The sequence below is a fragment of the Lynx rufus genome, unplaced genomic scaffold (genome assembly GCF_022079265.1).
Source record: "Lynx rufus isolate CCGP_SWC_20201006 ecotype Redwood Valley unplaced genomic scaffold, mLynRuf1.p SCAF_8, whole genome shotgun sequence".
Taxonomy (NCBI): domain Eukaryota; kingdom Metazoa; phylum Chordata; class Mammalia; order Carnivora; family Felidae; genus Lynx; species Lynx rufus.
In genome coordinates this window covers 50,213,286-50,230,214 of record NW_025814896.1, presented here as the reverse complement: position 1 = coordinate 50,230,214, position 16,929 = coordinate 50,213,286, and the positions used below count along the sequence as shown (strand labels likewise).

Below are 16,929 nucleotides of genomic sequence, written 5' to 3'. Positions count from 1 at the left end.
AGTCGGTTAAGTGTCCAATTTTGGCTCAGGTCATTCCCTGCGTCAGGCTTTGTGCTGACAGCTCAGAGCCTAGAGCCTGCTTCGGATTCTGTGTCTCCCTCTTCTCTCTGCCCTTCCCTGTTCTCACTCTGTTTCTCTCTCAAAAAAATAAATATTAAAAAAATGTAATAAAAAAAAGAATAAAGCTAATCAAGTGAATTTTTTTGTTTCCCAGTGTATGTAAAAGTTAAAGTTGTATAAAAGTTATGTTTACACTGTTTTCTATTAAGTGGATAATAGTATTATGTCTAAAAATATATGTAACTTAATTAAAAATATTGTATTGCTAAAAATTGCTAACCATCATCTGAGCTTCCAGCAAGTCCTAATCACTGATCACAGATCACCATAACAAATATAATAATAATGAAAAGGTCTGAAATAATTGTGAGGCTTACCAAAATGTGACACAGAGACATGAAGGGAGCAGATGCTGTTGGAAAAATGTAACCAATAAATGTGCTCAATGCAGGGTTGCCACAAATTTGTAAAAACTCCTATCTGTTCACAGTAAAGTGAAGCACAATAAAGCAAGGTGTGCCTGTATTCATATTAAGAAATAGCTGCAGAAAGCTAGAAACTCATGGTGCATGGGTGACTCAGTCAATTAAACGTCTGACTATTGATTTCTGCTGAAGTCATGGTTCCAGGCTGTGGGACCAAGCCCCACATCAGGCTCTGTGCTGAACGTGGAGCCTGCTTGGGATTCACGCTCTCTATCCCTCTCCCCCTCTCTCTGGCTCACATGCCCTCTATCTCTCTCTCTCTTTCTCAAATTAAAAAGAGAAAGAAAAGAAAAGAAAAGAAAAGAAAGGAAAGGAAAGGAAAGGAAAGAAAGAAAGAAAGAAAGAAAGAAAAGAAAGAAGAAATCTAGAAACTCATGTCTTCTACAAGAAAAAGCTGCCAGGATGAGAAGGAATGAAGTATGCCTCAAAGACCCATCCAGGAGCATTCACAGGCAGATAGAGAACCATTGCAGTCTGGGAGAGAGGAGTACCTTGATGAAAGCCATACAGGCTCTATTTCTAGATTATAAAAACTTTGTCGTTTAGTTATGAGACTCTTGCAGAACTTATTTACAAGTCAATAATTTTCTGATTAAAATAATGGTATAAATTTTCTAAAACAAGAGCTATGGAGTTTTCAAAATGAAATAGTTTTGTTCTGTGAATTTCTTAGTGTGCTGTTTGCTTTTGGTTCCATCTAAAGTTACTAATCACTAATTGCCACTCCTGCAACTGTCCTCATTTCCGATCCTTGGTTTCAGGTTTCCTGAGGAGTCTTGAAACACTTGATAGCTACAAGAAACATTTTTGTTGTTGTTCATTTTTGAAAAAACAACAACTGTATTGTTAAATTTTATTTTATTGTCATAAAAACACTTAACATATCTATTCTTTTAAGATGTGAAGTGTACAATGTGGTATTGTTAGCTACATGTAAGGATGATGTTGTATAGTGATGTTGTGTAATAGATCTCTTGAACTTAATCATCTTGCATGATTGAGACTTCATGCATTTTTTTAAGTTTATTAATTTATTTTGAGAGAGAGAGAAAGAGTAGGGGAGGGGCAGAGAGAAAGGGAGAGAGAGAGAGAATCCCAAGGAGGCTCTATGCTGTTAGCGCAGAACCCAACATGGGGCTCAACCTCACCAACTGTGAGATCATGAACTGAGCTGAAATCAAGAGTCAGACGCCTAACTGACTGAGCCACCCAGGTGCCCCAAGACTTGATACATTTGATTAATATCTCCAATTTCCCTCTCCTTGCAGCCTCTGACAACCACCATTCTATTCTGATTCTATGAGTTTGACTATCTTAAACTTTGTTTTTAGAGTAGCTTCAGGTTCCCAGCAAAATTGAACAGGAAGTACAGACACTTGCAGTATACCTCTGCCCCACACATGCAACCTCCCCAACTACTGACATCCCACACCACAATAATACATTTATTACAGTCAATGAGCCTATAGTCACATATCATCATCACTCAAAGTCTATAGTTTACATTAGGGTTCAACTTGTACATTTGGAGGTTGTAACAAATGTGTAATGACATATCCCTACCATTTGTAGTGTCAGGTAGAATAGTTTCACTGCCCTAAAAATCCTCTGTGCTCTGCCTGTTCATCCTTCCATCCCTGCTAACCTCTGGCAACCACTAATTTTTTTACTGTCTCCATAGTTTTGCCTTTTCTAAGGTGTAATATAGCTGTGATCATACAGTATGTAGTCCTTTCAGATTGGATTCTTTCACTCAGTAACATTAAGTTCTACTGAGTAATACTAAGTTTCCTCTATGTCCTTTCATGGTTAGGTGGCTCATTTCATTTTAGGCTAAGTAACATCCCATTGTTTGGTTGTACCACAGTTTGTGTATGCATTTACCTACTGGAGGACATGTTCATTGTTTCCAGCTTTGAACAATTATGAATAAAGCTACTATAAATATTTGTGAACAGGTTTTTGTGTGGACTTAGATTTTCTACTCATTTGGCTGAATATCAAGGAGTGCGATTGCCAGATGGCATGGTAAGAGTATATTTAGTTTTCTAAGAAAGCGCCAAACTGTCTCCCAATGAGGCTGAACCCTTTTGTGTTCCTGCCAGCATTGAGAGTTCCCATTGTTTCATGTCCTCACCAGCATTTGGCATCGTACATATTTTGGGTTTTGGCCATTGTAATATGTGTATAGTGGTATCTCATTGTTTTAATGTACAATTCCCCAGTAACATATTATGTTCAGCCTTTTTTCACATACTTCTCATCTGTATACCTTCTTTGATGAGGTTCAGGTCTCTTGCCCTTTTTCAAACTGGGTTATTTTCTCATTGTTGAGAAATGTTAAGAGTCCTTTGTAGCAATCCCTATCAAAATAACACCAGCATTCTTCACAGAGCTAGAGCAAAAACAGTCCTAACATTTGTATAGAACCAGAAAAGACCCCGAATAGCCAAAGCAATCTTGAAAAAGAAAACCAAAGCAGGAGGCATCACAATCCCAGACTTCAAGCTGTATTACAAAGCTGTAATCATCAAGACAGTATGGCACTGGCACAAGAAAAGACACTCAGATCAATGGAACAGAATAGAGAACGAACCCAGAAATGGACCCAAAATATATGGCCAACTAATCTTTGACAAAGCAGGAAAGAATATCCAATGGAATAAAGACAGTCTCTTCAGCAAATGGTGCTGGGAAAACTAGACAGCGACATGCAGAAAAATGAACCTGGACCACTTTCTTACACCATACATAAAAATAAACTCAAAATGGATGAAAGACCTCAATGTAAGACAGGAAGCCATCAAAATCCTCGAGGAGAAAGCAGGAAAAAACCTCTTTGACTTTGGCTGCAGCAACTTCTTATTCAACATGTCTCCAGAGGCAAGGGAAACAAAAGCAAAAATGAACTATTGGGACCTCATCAAAATGAAAAGCTTCTGCACAGTGAAGGAAACAATCAGCAAAACTAAAAGGCAACCAACGGAATAGGAGAAGATATTTGCAAATGACATATCAGATAAAGGGTTAGTATCCAAAATCTATAAAGAACTTATCAAACTCAACACCCCAAAAAGAAATAATCCAGTGAAGAAATGGGCAAAAGACATGAATAGACACTGTTCTAAAGAAGACATCCAGATGGCCAACCGACACATGAAAAAATGCTCAACATCACTCATCATCAGGAAAATACAAATCAAAACCACGAGATACCACCTCACACCTGTCAGAATGGCTAACATTAACTACTCAGGCAACAATAGATGTTGATGAGGATGCAGAGAAAGAGGATCTCTTTTGCACTGATGAGGGGAATGCAAGTTGGTGCAACCACTCTAGAATACCATATGGAGGTTCCTCAAAAAAATAAAAATAGAACTACCCTACAACCCAGCAATTGCACTAGTAGGTGTCTATCCAAGGGATGCAGGTATGCTGTTTCAAAGGGGCACATTCACCCCAATGTTTATAGCCACACTATCGACAATAGCCAAAGTATGGAAAGAGCCCAGATATCCATCGATGGATGAATGGATGAAGATGTGGTGTATATACATATACATACAATGGAGTATTACTCGGCAATCAAAAAGAATGAAATCTTGCCATTTGCAACTATGTGGATGGAACTAGAGGGTATTATGCTAAGCAAAATTAGAGAAAGACAAATATGATATGACTTCATTCATATGAGGGATTTAAGATACAAAGCAGATGAACATAAGGGAAGGGAAGCAAAAGTAATATAGAAACAGGGAGGGGGAAAAAACATAAGAAACTCTAAAATATAGAGAACAGAGGGTTGCTGGAGGGGTGCTGGGAGGGGGGATGGGATAAATGGGTAAGGGGTGTTAAGGAATCTACTCCTGAAATCATTGTTGCATTATATGCTAACTGACTTGGATATAAATTAAAAAATAAATTAATTAAGAAAATCCTTTGTGTATTTTAGACTGTAGTCTTTTATCAGATGTGTCTTTTGCAAATATTTTCTCCCAGTCTGTAGCTTCTCTTGTCATTCTCTTAATACTGTCATAGGCAGAGCAGAAGTTTTTAATTTGACTAAAGTGTAACTTATCAGTTATTTCTTTAGTGGATTGTACCTTTGAGGTGGTATCTAAGAAGTCTTCACCACCACCACCACCACCCCCCCGAGGTCACTTATGGTTTCTTCTGCCATCTTGTAGGAATTTGATAGCTTCACATTGTACATGTAGCTCTATGAGCCATTATGAGTTCATTTTTCTGAAGGGTGTAAGTCTATGTCTAGATTCCTTTTGTATCATGTGGATATCCACTTATTATAGCACCATCTGTAGACCAGACTCTTTATTTCCCATTGTATTACTTTCAAAGATCAGTTAACTGTATTTATGTGGCTCTATTTCTGGGCTCACTGCTGTGTGTTCTATTGGTCACCAGGACCACGCTGGAACCAGCTGAACATCAGCCTGTAGCCTCCCCATTTCCCCTTGGGCTCCTGGCTTCCTTGCCCAGACCTCTTGGCCTTTCTGTGGCCTTTTTCCATCCCGCGCTCCCTCTCAGGTACAGGTCTTGGCTCCCTCTCACGTCCTTACCAACCAGTCCAGCCAAGTCTTGCTTCAGGATCTACCCTTCTAAGGAGGCAGCAGAAAGGTGTAAATTGCACAAATTGTTCTTTTCTAGAATAATTTGTTAAAAAGTCCCCTGTCAGAAACATCTATCTTTAGTTGGGAGAAAATCCCAGATTCCACATTGGGTACTCTGGGCCTCTTACCTCTGGTTTGGGCTGCTTCTCCAGAAGGAGAGGCCAGGATGAAGGAATGGGGGATCCTCAGTAGTCCTGGAAGAACATGGGGAGGTCAGCATGGCCTGCCCCCACACACTATGCTAGGCTTCTTGTCCGGAGGCAAGTTACTCAAATCCTTGGGACTTGCTTTGTGCTCTGTGAAAATGGGGCTAATATTGGACAGATTGAGGTAACATGAAGTCCAGCAGATTGGTCAGATTTATTAATGATTACTTATATTTTACTTTCTGTCTTTTAGATTTTGTGACAGGTTACTTTCCTTTTTTTTAATTTTGAAATAATTATAGATTCATAGAAATTGTACTGAAATGTACAATGGTGTCCACTGTTCCCATCCACCAGCCTTCTTCAATTTGATGTAACATAACACAACCATAGTACAAAATCAGCCTAAGGAGATTGACACTGATGCAATCCAAGAGCTTATTCAGATTCCACCAGTTAAAAATACACGTGTGTGTGTAGGGGTGTGTATGTGTGTGTGTGTGTGTGTGTGTGTGTGTGTGTGTGTAATGCTGTCCAGTCTCATTACATGTGTAGCTTTGTGGAACCACTGTCACATCAAGGTACTCATCTGTACCCCCCCCCACCCAACCAGGCTCCTTTGTGCTACCCTTTATTGCCACTCTCACCCTCTCCCTCCCCTCCCTAAACCCAGGCAACCAGCAGTCTTGTCTCCATCTCTATCACTTTGTCATTTCAAGAACATTTTTATAAATGAACTTACAAAATGTCAACTTTTGGGATTGATTGACTTTTTAAGCTCAGTATAATTCCCAGGTTCATCCAAGTTGTTGCACAATCAATAGTTCATTCCTTTTTATGGCTATGTAGTATTCCATGGCCAGTATGGACAGTTTGTTTATCCATTCACTTCTTGAAAGACATCTGAGTTGGGGCTATTATGAATAGAGCTGCTATAGACATTCATGTACAAGTTCCTGCATGAAATTAAGTCTTAATTTCTTTGGAATAAATGCCCAAGAATGCAACTGATGGGGTATATCCTTTTTTTTTTTTTTTATTTGAGAGAGTGAGAGAGAGCATGAGTGGGGAAGAGAGGCAAGGGGTGGGGGGAATCCCAAGCAGGCTCCACGCTCAGTGCCGAGCTGGATGCATGGCTCAATCCCATGACCCTGGGATCACAACCTGAGCTGAAATCAAGAGTCAGACACTTAGCTGACTGAGCCACCCAGGCTCCCCTGATGGGCTATATCCTAAGTCTCTTCATTATATTTGTTTCTACAGCTCCTTTCTATTTCTTGACAAGTACTTCTGGTTATCTGTTTATGGTACTGATAATATGAGTAACCTCTAAAGACATGTATACTGAATCATTGTTCAAGCTATGGCAAAAATTTTTCCTCTTCATGAGGATGGGTGCAGCATAGAGAAAGGTGGACCTGTGTGATTACACCAGGTCACGTGCAGGTGCTAAATGAAGGTGATGCTTTCTTCAGCTGTGTGGGAAATGTTCATTCTTATCAGTAATCAAGGACAAGGAATGCTTCTAGCAAGGAGTAAGTACATTAATAGCAATACTACCAGCAATAAGTAAGGGTTGCAACTAAAGGAATTTCTGAGAAAATTAACAAAATTGTCACAAGAAGTAGGTAATAATTACTTAAGTAAAGAGATGAAGTAAATTATATCTTTTCCCCATTGTTTATATCATCCTTATTTCTTTTTGATAAATTCTTTTAACTTTATAAGGAACAGTTTCCATCTTATATAAACTATTCCAAAATATGAGGAAGATGAAAAGCCACCATGTATGAAGAAGAACCATCCTGAAATAGCACAGAAAATACAATGTTGATTTTACTAATGAATAGGAAGACTTTTTTAGGTGAACTGATATATCAAAATAGCAGTCTGCTAGTGTCCTGGGCAATATTATTGGGCTTCTTTCACTCAGTATAATTATTTTGAGATTCATCCATGTGGTTGCATGTTATCAATAGTTAGCTCCTTTTATTGTGTGTGTAGTGTTCCATTCTAAGAACAAACTATGGTTTGTTTATCCATTCACCCGTTGATAGACATTTGCATTATTTCAGTGGTTGTTTTGAGTAAAACTTCTGTGAATGTTTTTTTTATCAAGTCTTTGTGTGGGCATATGCTTTCCTTTCACTGAGGACATAAAATTACGAGCTACGTGAATACCTTACAGTTGAGCAGATTTATGCAGGCTCTGGAGGCTGAGTGAACAAATTGTGTGAGGGACATAGGAATCGCCAATGTGGCTGAAGCAGAGGACCCAAGCGTGAACTTTGCATCTGGTGTTTGATGGCTGTGCATTTGATTGCAGGCTATTTTCTTTGTTATGGGCTCTCCATTTTCTCTCAGAATGAAGTCCTGAATTCTTCTTGGCCTCTTTGGACCTCTCACATTGTGCCCAACCTTCCTTTTCAGGGTCCTTAACTATGCCCAATATGTTCTTTCCTTTAATGAGAATAAGAAGATGGTGATAACAGCTTAGCTATATTGTGGACCTGGGACTCAGGTATGCAGTCTACATGTATTATTGTGTAATCCTTCCAGGAGCCTCATGAAGGAGGTACCATTTTTATGCCTTTCGTGCAGGGAGGAAACCACAGCTCAGAGATGTTAAATAACTTGTCCAGGATTGCACAGCTATTAAGTGCTAGGTTGGATGTTGGACTAGATCATCTGACTTCAGAGCCAGCACCTTTAACCACAATGTTGTACACCCATCATCACTGAAAGGACAGATTGTGAATGGAATTTAAGACGCCATTTAAACTGTTCTTCCACATCATCTAGTTAATTCCTATATTCCTAACTTAAGTGTTTCCTCCCAGTGGCCCAGTGGCAGCCCAGACTGGGTTGGATCACCTTGCACCAGGTGCCTGTCTCAGATCTCTGTGTCTGTCCAGCTGAGCTGGGAGTGCAGCATGGATATAGATGCCCTCCTTTGCTGCCCTTAGTATCTACTGTCCAAAGAGTGCTAGGTACTCAGTAATAGCATTGATTAAACCAGTTGAATGAGTGAATGAATTTTATTATCAGATATGCATGTTTGTCATCAGCTTTATTGAGATATTATTTACACATACAGATGTGTAACCACAATCAAGATAAAATTATTTCAATCACTCTAAAAGTTCCCTGTGCCCCTTGCAATCTCCCTCTACCTTCCAGCTACCACTGTTCTGTTTTTCTGTCCCTATAGTTATGCCTCTTCTAGAATTGTTTTAAAGTTTATTTATTGAGAGGGAGAGAAAGTGAGTACTAGTGGGGGAGGGGGAGGGGCAGAGAAGAGGGAGAGAGAATCCCAAGCAGGCTTCACACTGCCAGTGCAGAGCCCAATGCAGGGCTCGAACCCATGAACCACAAGATTATGACCTGAGCCCAAATCAAGAGTCGGATGCTTATTGAGCCACTCAGGCACCCCTAGAATGTTTTTTTAAGCAATCTCTATACCCAGCATGGGGCTTGAACTCATGACCCCTACTAGATCAAGAGTCCCACACTGTTCTGACTGAGCCAGCTAGGTACCTCTCCCTTCTAGAATTTTAGACAAATGGAATTATACAGAATGTAGTCTTTTGTGTCTGTCTTATTTAACTTAGCAGAATGCTTTTGAGATGCATCTGTGTTACTGCATGTGTCAGCAGTTCCAGGTATATATTTAAAACCACCTTACATAGTTATTTTGGTAACAGTCCAGAGATAAACAGCCCCACTAAGGTTTGGCCTTGGTTTGTAAGAACAGCAGTTCCCAAGGGTGCTCCGCAAGATCCTTTAAGAATGTCCACAAAGCCAAAATGATTTTCATAATAACCCTAAGATGTTATTTGCATTTTTCACTCATTATCTGAGTTTTCCAGATGCTACATGATGTGTGGTATCATCTGTAGATTGGTTGCAGAAACAGATGGAATCCATCTGTCTTCTATTAAGTTGTCTGGCTTAAATTTGTAAAAATGTTAATGCTACTCTTCTCACTAAAAGTTTTTGTATTGGAAAATATAATATTTTATTAAAAATGTTAATTATATTAACATGTAATAGATTTCTTGTTAGATACATGAATAGATTTTCTTTTAATTTGAGATAGTATGCGTGGATGGGGTGGGGGCAGAGGGAGAGGAAAAGAGAGAATCCTGAGCAGGCTCCATGCCCAGCACGGAACCCGAAGTGGGGCTCGATCTTACAACTACAAGATCATGACCCAAGCTGAAATCAAGAGTTGGACATTTAACCTCCTGAGCCACCCAGGCACCCTCCTCATGAGATGACTTCTCATATGACAAATAGTAATAAATATAAGTCATGTAAACAGAAGCTCTTTGGGGGCTTCAGGTTTTTAGTTGTTGAGAAACCCTTACTCCAAGAAGTTTAGAATCTCTTGAAAAGGCATCGGGAACAGGATGAGGAAGTCTTGGAACTGAGTGGGCTTAGAAGAGGTCTGGAGACCTGGCTCATGGTGCCTGGAGAAGGGGTCTCCATCAGGTGGTGCCACATAGAACGTGGGCTGGAATGTAGGGACAGGCAGTGTTAGCCACAGTCTTGTTGTCAGCCTCCTGCTCCCTCCCTGGACCTGGTTGGGCAGGTTCTGTTGATGTTCTTGCTTCCTACGAGGAGCCGTTGGGCAGCCCACACCTGTGGCTGGCTTGCAGGACGGTGATCATGCGGCCTCGAGATGGCCACTCCTGAAATGAAGCTGCAGCTACGATTGGACTTCAGGTTTGGCACTTGCTAAGGATCTGATGTCTGTGCTGTATTCTGATCCCAGGGCAAGCATAGGAAATCATCAGGACCTTTCGTTGGTTTTCAGGAGAAAATACCCTAACCATCTCTCTGCAATAGAGTTCTAAGCTCAGATTGAAAGACTGTCTAAAATAATTATTATTTTTAAAAAAAATTTTTTTAATGTTTATTTATTTTTGAGACAGAGAGAGACAGAGCATGAATGGGGGAGGGTCAGAGAGAGGGAGACACAGAATCTGAAACAGGCTCCAGGCTCCGAGCTGTCAGCACAGAGCCCGACGCGGGGCTCGAACTCACAGACCACGAGATCACGACCTGAGCCGAAGTCGGCCGCTTAACCGACTGAGCCACCCAGGCATCCCTAAAATAATTATTTTAACAAAAGCAGGTGGGAGGCTAGTCTTCTTACTGGCAAAATTCTTGTGGGGAAAGCTACGTGTGGATTTTAGTTAGTGATTTTGATAAAGCTGTTAATAAACAGCAAAATTGCACCTGCTGTCTTTGACCTGTTAACTGCTCTTCTCTTACAGGAGAAAGGGCCTGTGGTTCCGACTGAGGAAAATTCTTCTCTGTGTTCTGGGGTTGTATGTTGCCATTCCATTTCTCATCAAACTATGTCCTGGAATACAGGCCAAACTGATTTTCTTGAATTTTGGTAAGTACCACGTGCCCACTTTGCCTTTAATTTTAGTAAGGGTTCATTTGCATGATGATTTATATATTTGCATATCTACCACCCAGATCGAGAAATAGAAACATTTCTATTACCCAGAAAGTTCCCTGTGCCCCTTCCCGGTCACAGGCTGCTATAGTGACTGAATTACTCTCCAGGGCTGGTATCTGTGTACACAGGTGACTTCTGCATGGGCAGAGGTCTTTCTTTAGCTGAAGTGGGTGAAAGTGTTAACAATGTGGAGAGTCTTCTGAAGCTGTTGTGTTGGAGATGCTTTGCCCCTTGTGCAGTCTAGGAGGTTAACTGTCCTTGGAAAAGATGACCACTTAAAGATGACCACCTTAAAAAAATAATTAGGACTTTTTCTGGAAAAAAAAAAAAACAAAAATTAGCCTGACATGCTTTGGTTTCTATGGAATTATATGCTGACTTTATGGGTGCTGTAGTCTCCTTGAGTTAACTTGGATCTTGCGTGGTTTTTATTCATGCTGTGTATTTACTTTTGTGCAAGTGGGAGGAGAAAGGACCAGAAGTATCAAGTTTAGGAAACAGAAGGCAGAGGGCTCCCAAGTACATAATTGCTGGGAATAATCCTCTCCAGGAGCATCATTTTACACCTACAAGGTGAGGCTAGGAAGGAAGAGGTTGGGTCTGTGGGTGTTAGAATTTGAGGATAGAACTTGGTGCTTGGTACACAGCAGGTGCTCTGTAAGTGATGGCCTTCAGCTCAGGTGTAGGTGGCACAAACCAGTCAAGGCAGGCTCTGTGCGTGCTTTTAGCTATGTTGGTTTGCAAAGAGTGGGTTTAAACCGTGTGTGTTTGGGAGGAGAGGCTGAGAAGCTGGGGCTGATGTCGTGGGAGGAGGCAGCAGGGTTGCTGGTAGAGTGGAGGGAGGAGGAAGCTCATGAAGATGAGGAGGAGGACAGGCAGGAGGCGTTGAGATGGCTCTTGTGTGACTGTGGCCTGAGACAAGTTCAGAGAGTGGGGTGGCACTGGGGGCAGGTGTGTCAGGACTCCAGAACTCTCTTCTATAGTAGCTCTGCAGGTGCCTGGGCATACGAGTTCAGAGTTGTTAAGCCTACAATGGATTTAATCGCAGAAACTTGGAAGTCACTGGCTAAAAGGGCATTTCTGCTCTAAAGAGGAACAGTAGGAGGAGGAAGAGAAATAGTAAGGTCAATGTTTAATACTTTGTAAATCTAAAGTAAGTTTTTTACTTGGTATCTTAAAATAAGTGTAAAATACTTGTATGCCAAGAGGCATTTGATTTTTCTAACAAACTTAGCTGAGTTTCTAGGAATTTATCTTGTCTAAGTTTTTGCCAGTGTGAGAAACACAAACGTAAAAAGAACTAACAACATAGTAAAATCAAGGGAGCTTTGATTTTTCTGACTTTAACTCTTAAATGTCCACAGTTGGTCCAGCACAGAAGAGAGTTTGAGTTTACATGTAAACATGAAGTTATAGGGCTGCATATTCCCTGATGGCAGATCTTAGGATTGAATGACTTTTCCAACTCTGTAAGCCTCTGGGTGCTTTGGGCAGGTGCCTTTGCCACATGGTGGGGTCCCAGCAAATAATTTGAATTGAATTGATTTTCTTTAAATCAGTTATTTGGGCTGCTTTAGACACAGCCCACAAATGTTGCTTGGTTGGTGGAGCAGAACTTTGGGGTTCTCGTAGGCCAGTCCTCTGCACCTCCACAAGGAGATGCTGGTCTCTTACCCTTTCCTTCCACATGTCTGCTGCATGGTAGTGAGGTCACCTCCTCTGTGGGATTGTGGGGGTCTCGAGTGTAGCCCTGCAGTGTTTTGGAAGTTTCACCCCACGGTGCTGGAGGGCTAGCGTGTTGGAGTAGCACCTCCATTTTTGTCTCCTCGAAATGTGAATCATGATCCTGTGGATTTCAATTTGGACACTAAAGGAAGTCTAACAGTCTTTTGGGCCTCAGAACCTGATTAAAGAATATATATATATATTTTAATTTTTATTTTAGAGAGAGAGTGAGCATGTGAGTGGGGAGAGGGGCAGAGGGAGAGAGAGTGAATCTTAAGCAGCCTCCATGATCCGCACAGAGCCTTGACACAGAGCTCCATCCCATGACCCTGAGATCATGACCTGAGCCGAAATTAGAGTTGGACACTCAACTGACTGAGCCACCCAGGCACCTCAAGAATATATTCTTAACTTCACGCCAAATCTATCTGAAATCAAATTCATAAATCAGATAAATAAGCTTTAGAAAAAGCTTAGCTCCTATGGTTTCAGGCATTATTCTACTTTGAATATATTTCATAAGCAAAAAATATATGATCATTCCAAAAACAAAATTAACTGCAAAGCCCTGAATGGTAGTAAAAGAAGAAAAAGAAAATCATTCTGAGAAAATTGTTAACTTTGTTGCTTATATATTTCCTGCTGGTCTCTTTTGTCTGAGTCTCTACACATAAATATAAATATATGTGCTTTTCATACTCAGGTTCAAAAGTATGATTCCATCTCAGTGATGTTGGGTGATACCCAGTATTTGTGGTCTTGAAGTCTAGATAACTTTTTTGTTGTTAAACTGAAGTATAGTTGGCATATAGTATTACATTAGTTTCAGGTGTATAACACAGAGCTTCAACAATTATATGCATTCTCGGGGCTCCTCACAATAAGTGTAGTTACCATCTGTCAGTATACTAATTTGCTACAATATTATAGACTGTATTCCCTGTGCTGTACTTTTTATCTTCATGATATATGTATTTAACTAGAAGTTTGTACCTCTTCATCCCCTTCCCCTATTTTGCCCGTCTTCCCACCCCCTTCCCCTCTGGCAACCACCAGTTTGTTCTCTGTATTTGTGGGTCTGGTTTCAGTTTTTTTGTTTGTTTGTTCTTTTGTTTTGTAGATTCCATTTGTTTTATAGATTCCACGTGTAAGTGAAATCATATGGTATCTCTCTTTCTCTGATTTATTTCACTTAGCATATACCATCTGTGTTGTCTCAAAATGGCAAGATCTCATCCTTTTTTATGGCTGTGTAATGAAATCTAGCTATCTTCTCTGCAGTTCTTTTCCCCTCAGATCTAGAACTATCTCTTGGTGAAAGGAATGTTTCAGTTCAGAGGCCTGCACAGAACTGCTCCTCTGCACATTATCTTGGGCCTTTTTTTGGAAATAGGTTAGATATATAAATTATATATTTGTTTTTAAAGCAGAAGGCCAGCCAACTTGCTTTAACATTCTCTGGGACAATAATTCTTAAGCTTCCTCTTTTTCCTTCCTCTTAGCAGTCCCTGTTAACCTTGATAGCTGTCTTTCTTTTAAATTGTTTTTATTTGAGTGTAGTTGACACACAATGTTACATTAGTTTCAGGTATACAGCATAGTGACTGGATAAGTTTAAAAATTAGGCTGTGCTTACCATGAGGATATCATAAACATGATTACAGTATTATTGACTATTCCTTATGCTGTGCCTTTCATCCCTGTGACTAACTTACTGCAGAACTGGAATCCTGTACCTCCCACTCCCCTTCTCCTATTTTGCCCATCGTCCCCCCCCCTCCCTGCTCCCCCACCAACACTTCTCTCTGGCAACCATCAGTTTGTTCTCTGTGTTTGTAGGTCTGATTCTGCTTTTTGCTTGTTTATTCATTTCTTTTTGTTTTTGTTTTAGATTCCACATATGAATGAAATCATATGGTATTTGTCTTTCTCTGATTATTTCACTTGGCATAATACACTGTAGATCTATCCATGTTGTCACAATGGGAAACTATGGCCCTTTTTTTTTATGTCTGAGTAATAGTCAGGTGTGTGTGTATGTGTGTGTGTGTGCACGCACACACACGCTACATTGTCCTTATTCATTTGTCTATCCGTGGACACTTGAGCTGCTTCCATAATCTGGCAGTTGTAAATAATGCTGTAATAAACGTGGGGATGCATATATTTTTTTGAATTAATGGTTTTGTATTTTGGGGGTAAATATCCACACAGTATAATCATAGGATAGTTCTATTTTTAATTTTTTGGGGAACCTCCATACTATTTTCCTTTCTTACCCCTTTTCTTATTAGGGAAGCCCCTACAGCCCACATCATGTAGTTAAAATTTGATAAAACCCAGGGCCCTCTGGCCCTCCCCTTGTTAGCACCTTGTTAGCACTCTTCCAGTGCATCAGTGACTGGGATGAAAGGTAGCCCCAATATTTAAAATGTCAGGCAGTGAAAAATGTCCATTATGGCTAAGTAGCCATAGCCTCTCACCCTATCACATATTTTCCAGATGGTCTAAAGAAGGGATAATAGATGAGGTTTTCTGTTCATTTATGTACTCACTGGTTATTCACTGAGCACCATTTGTGCGGGATCATGAGCATTGGTAGGTGGTTGCTGGTAAGTGACGGTGTGGCCAGGGGGCAGATAATGCAAAATGGGAAGGAAGGGTTGAAGCAGCTGGTTGGGCCCTGCTGGCCTGGACACAGCGGCCTGTGTTTTGGGTTCCTGGGCTGTGCAGTTAAGCTGTATGTGAGGCCGAACTTACATACATAGCCATGAGGAGCTCAGTCATTGTTCCTGTCCCTGTCCCAGACTCCTCACTCCTGCCCCTGCCACGCACCTTGTGCACTGCCAATGGGCCCTGTGCTGTGTCCCTGACTCAACCCTATGGAAGAAGCAGGGTCTCTGAGGGTCATATGGCCAAGGGATGTGATCACACAGGAGGTCAAAGGGTCCTGGTACTCATTTGTTCCTGGACACCAGGAGTGAGGTGTGTTCTGGCCTGGGCAGATCCCACAACCCTCCTCCTTGCACCACTTGACCTGGCCCTTTGTGGAGTTTCTGCTCACTCAGACCAGTAGTTCCCAGTGGTTCCTCTGGCCACTTACTCTCTGGAGCTCTCTGACACCCCGGACTGACCAGGGACCTTCACTCCAGAGAGGTTTACAGGTGGCATTTGCTGGACTTGGTGCATTCACTGCCTCCTTTTTCATGGATATTTCTAAAACAGAAATAAAGGTGAACTGGAAGATAAGTTTTGGGGAATGAGGTCCTCCTGGAGTAGAATTTGGCTTCTCAGTTCCTAGATTTCTCAGGCCTGGAAGCTTTTGGGATTAGCTGCCAATCCTCATTAAACACTTTTCACAGGTAGGGGGTCCTCTCAGAGCACTGGGGAAGTTTGTAAGTGGCTTGGCCGCCTTCTCTTCCGACACAGAACCAGCCTGAGGCCTGAGAGCTGAGCCAGTGGAAGCCAAGTGCCCTCAGTCCTTGATGACACCCACTTTCTGCTTGGCATGGGAGGTGGAGGGTGGGTAATTCCAGCCTCAGGAGTGGAATTAAGACAGACTGGGTGTGGAATGGACAGTGGGCACCAGGTTCCGGTTTTCAGAGTTTTATTGAGGAAGTCATTTCACTTCACAGTTGTCAGATGATGAACTGGCCCAATAAGCTGCAGCCTTCAGTTTCCACAACATGGAACAAAGTCCCAGAATGGAGATTGCAGGAGTAGGTACCTGTGTCTGAAATAGCACAAGAAAGAGAGGTCCTTTCCAAGGGCCTTCTGGTAGGGAGGCTTCTCTGAGTCCCATTGCCAGAGTAAGATCTGAGCTCCAGAGCATGGCCACATTCATTCCTGGGGGCAGATGTAACAAATAACCACAAACTGGCTGGCTTAAAACAACAGAATTTTATTCTCTCCCAGTTCTAGAGCCTGGAAGCCTGAAATCAAGATGTTGCAGGCCCATGCTCCCTGAGACTCTGGGCACAGTCCTTCTGTGCCTCCTCCTAGCCTTTGGTGGTGGCTGGTAGTCCGTGGTATTCCTCGGCTTGTAGCTGCCTCTGTGGTCATGCGGCTGCCTCCTCCTGGTGTCTTTACACTGTCTTCCTCTGTCCTTGTCTGTGTCAGTGTCCCAATTTTCCTTTTTGATAAGGACACCACTTACACTGGATCAGGGTCCACCTCATGATCTCACTTTAGCTTAATTATCTCTGTAAAGACCCTATTTCCAAATAAAGTCGCATTCTGATGGGCTGGGGGTTGGGACTTCAGTGTATCTCTTTGGGGGGGCACTAATCAACCCCTAGAAAGGACATTAGGGCCAGTCTGTATCAGAGCCATTTCCCTTCTTCCTTCCCATCTGATTAGCCAAGAGTGTGGGCTGTGGAGTCAGGCTGCTTGGGTGCAAGTCTCAG

The 16,929-nt window shown here is 41.6% G+C and overlaps 1 protein-coding gene across 1 annotated transcript in view; it reads left to right on the top strand.

Annotated features, from left to right (window-relative positions):
* Positions 1-16,929, top strand: part of ABHD12 (abhydrolase domain containing 12, lysophospholipase) — a 90,637-nt gene that overhangs the window by 50,941 nt on the left and 22,767 nt on the right. Inside the window, exon 2 of the mRNA XM_047068599.1 lies at positions 10,605-10,729. Coding sequence (XP_046924555.1) covers positions 10,605-10,729 — 125 coding nt within the window. The remainder of the gene's footprint in view (positions 1-10,604; positions 10,730-16,929) is intronic.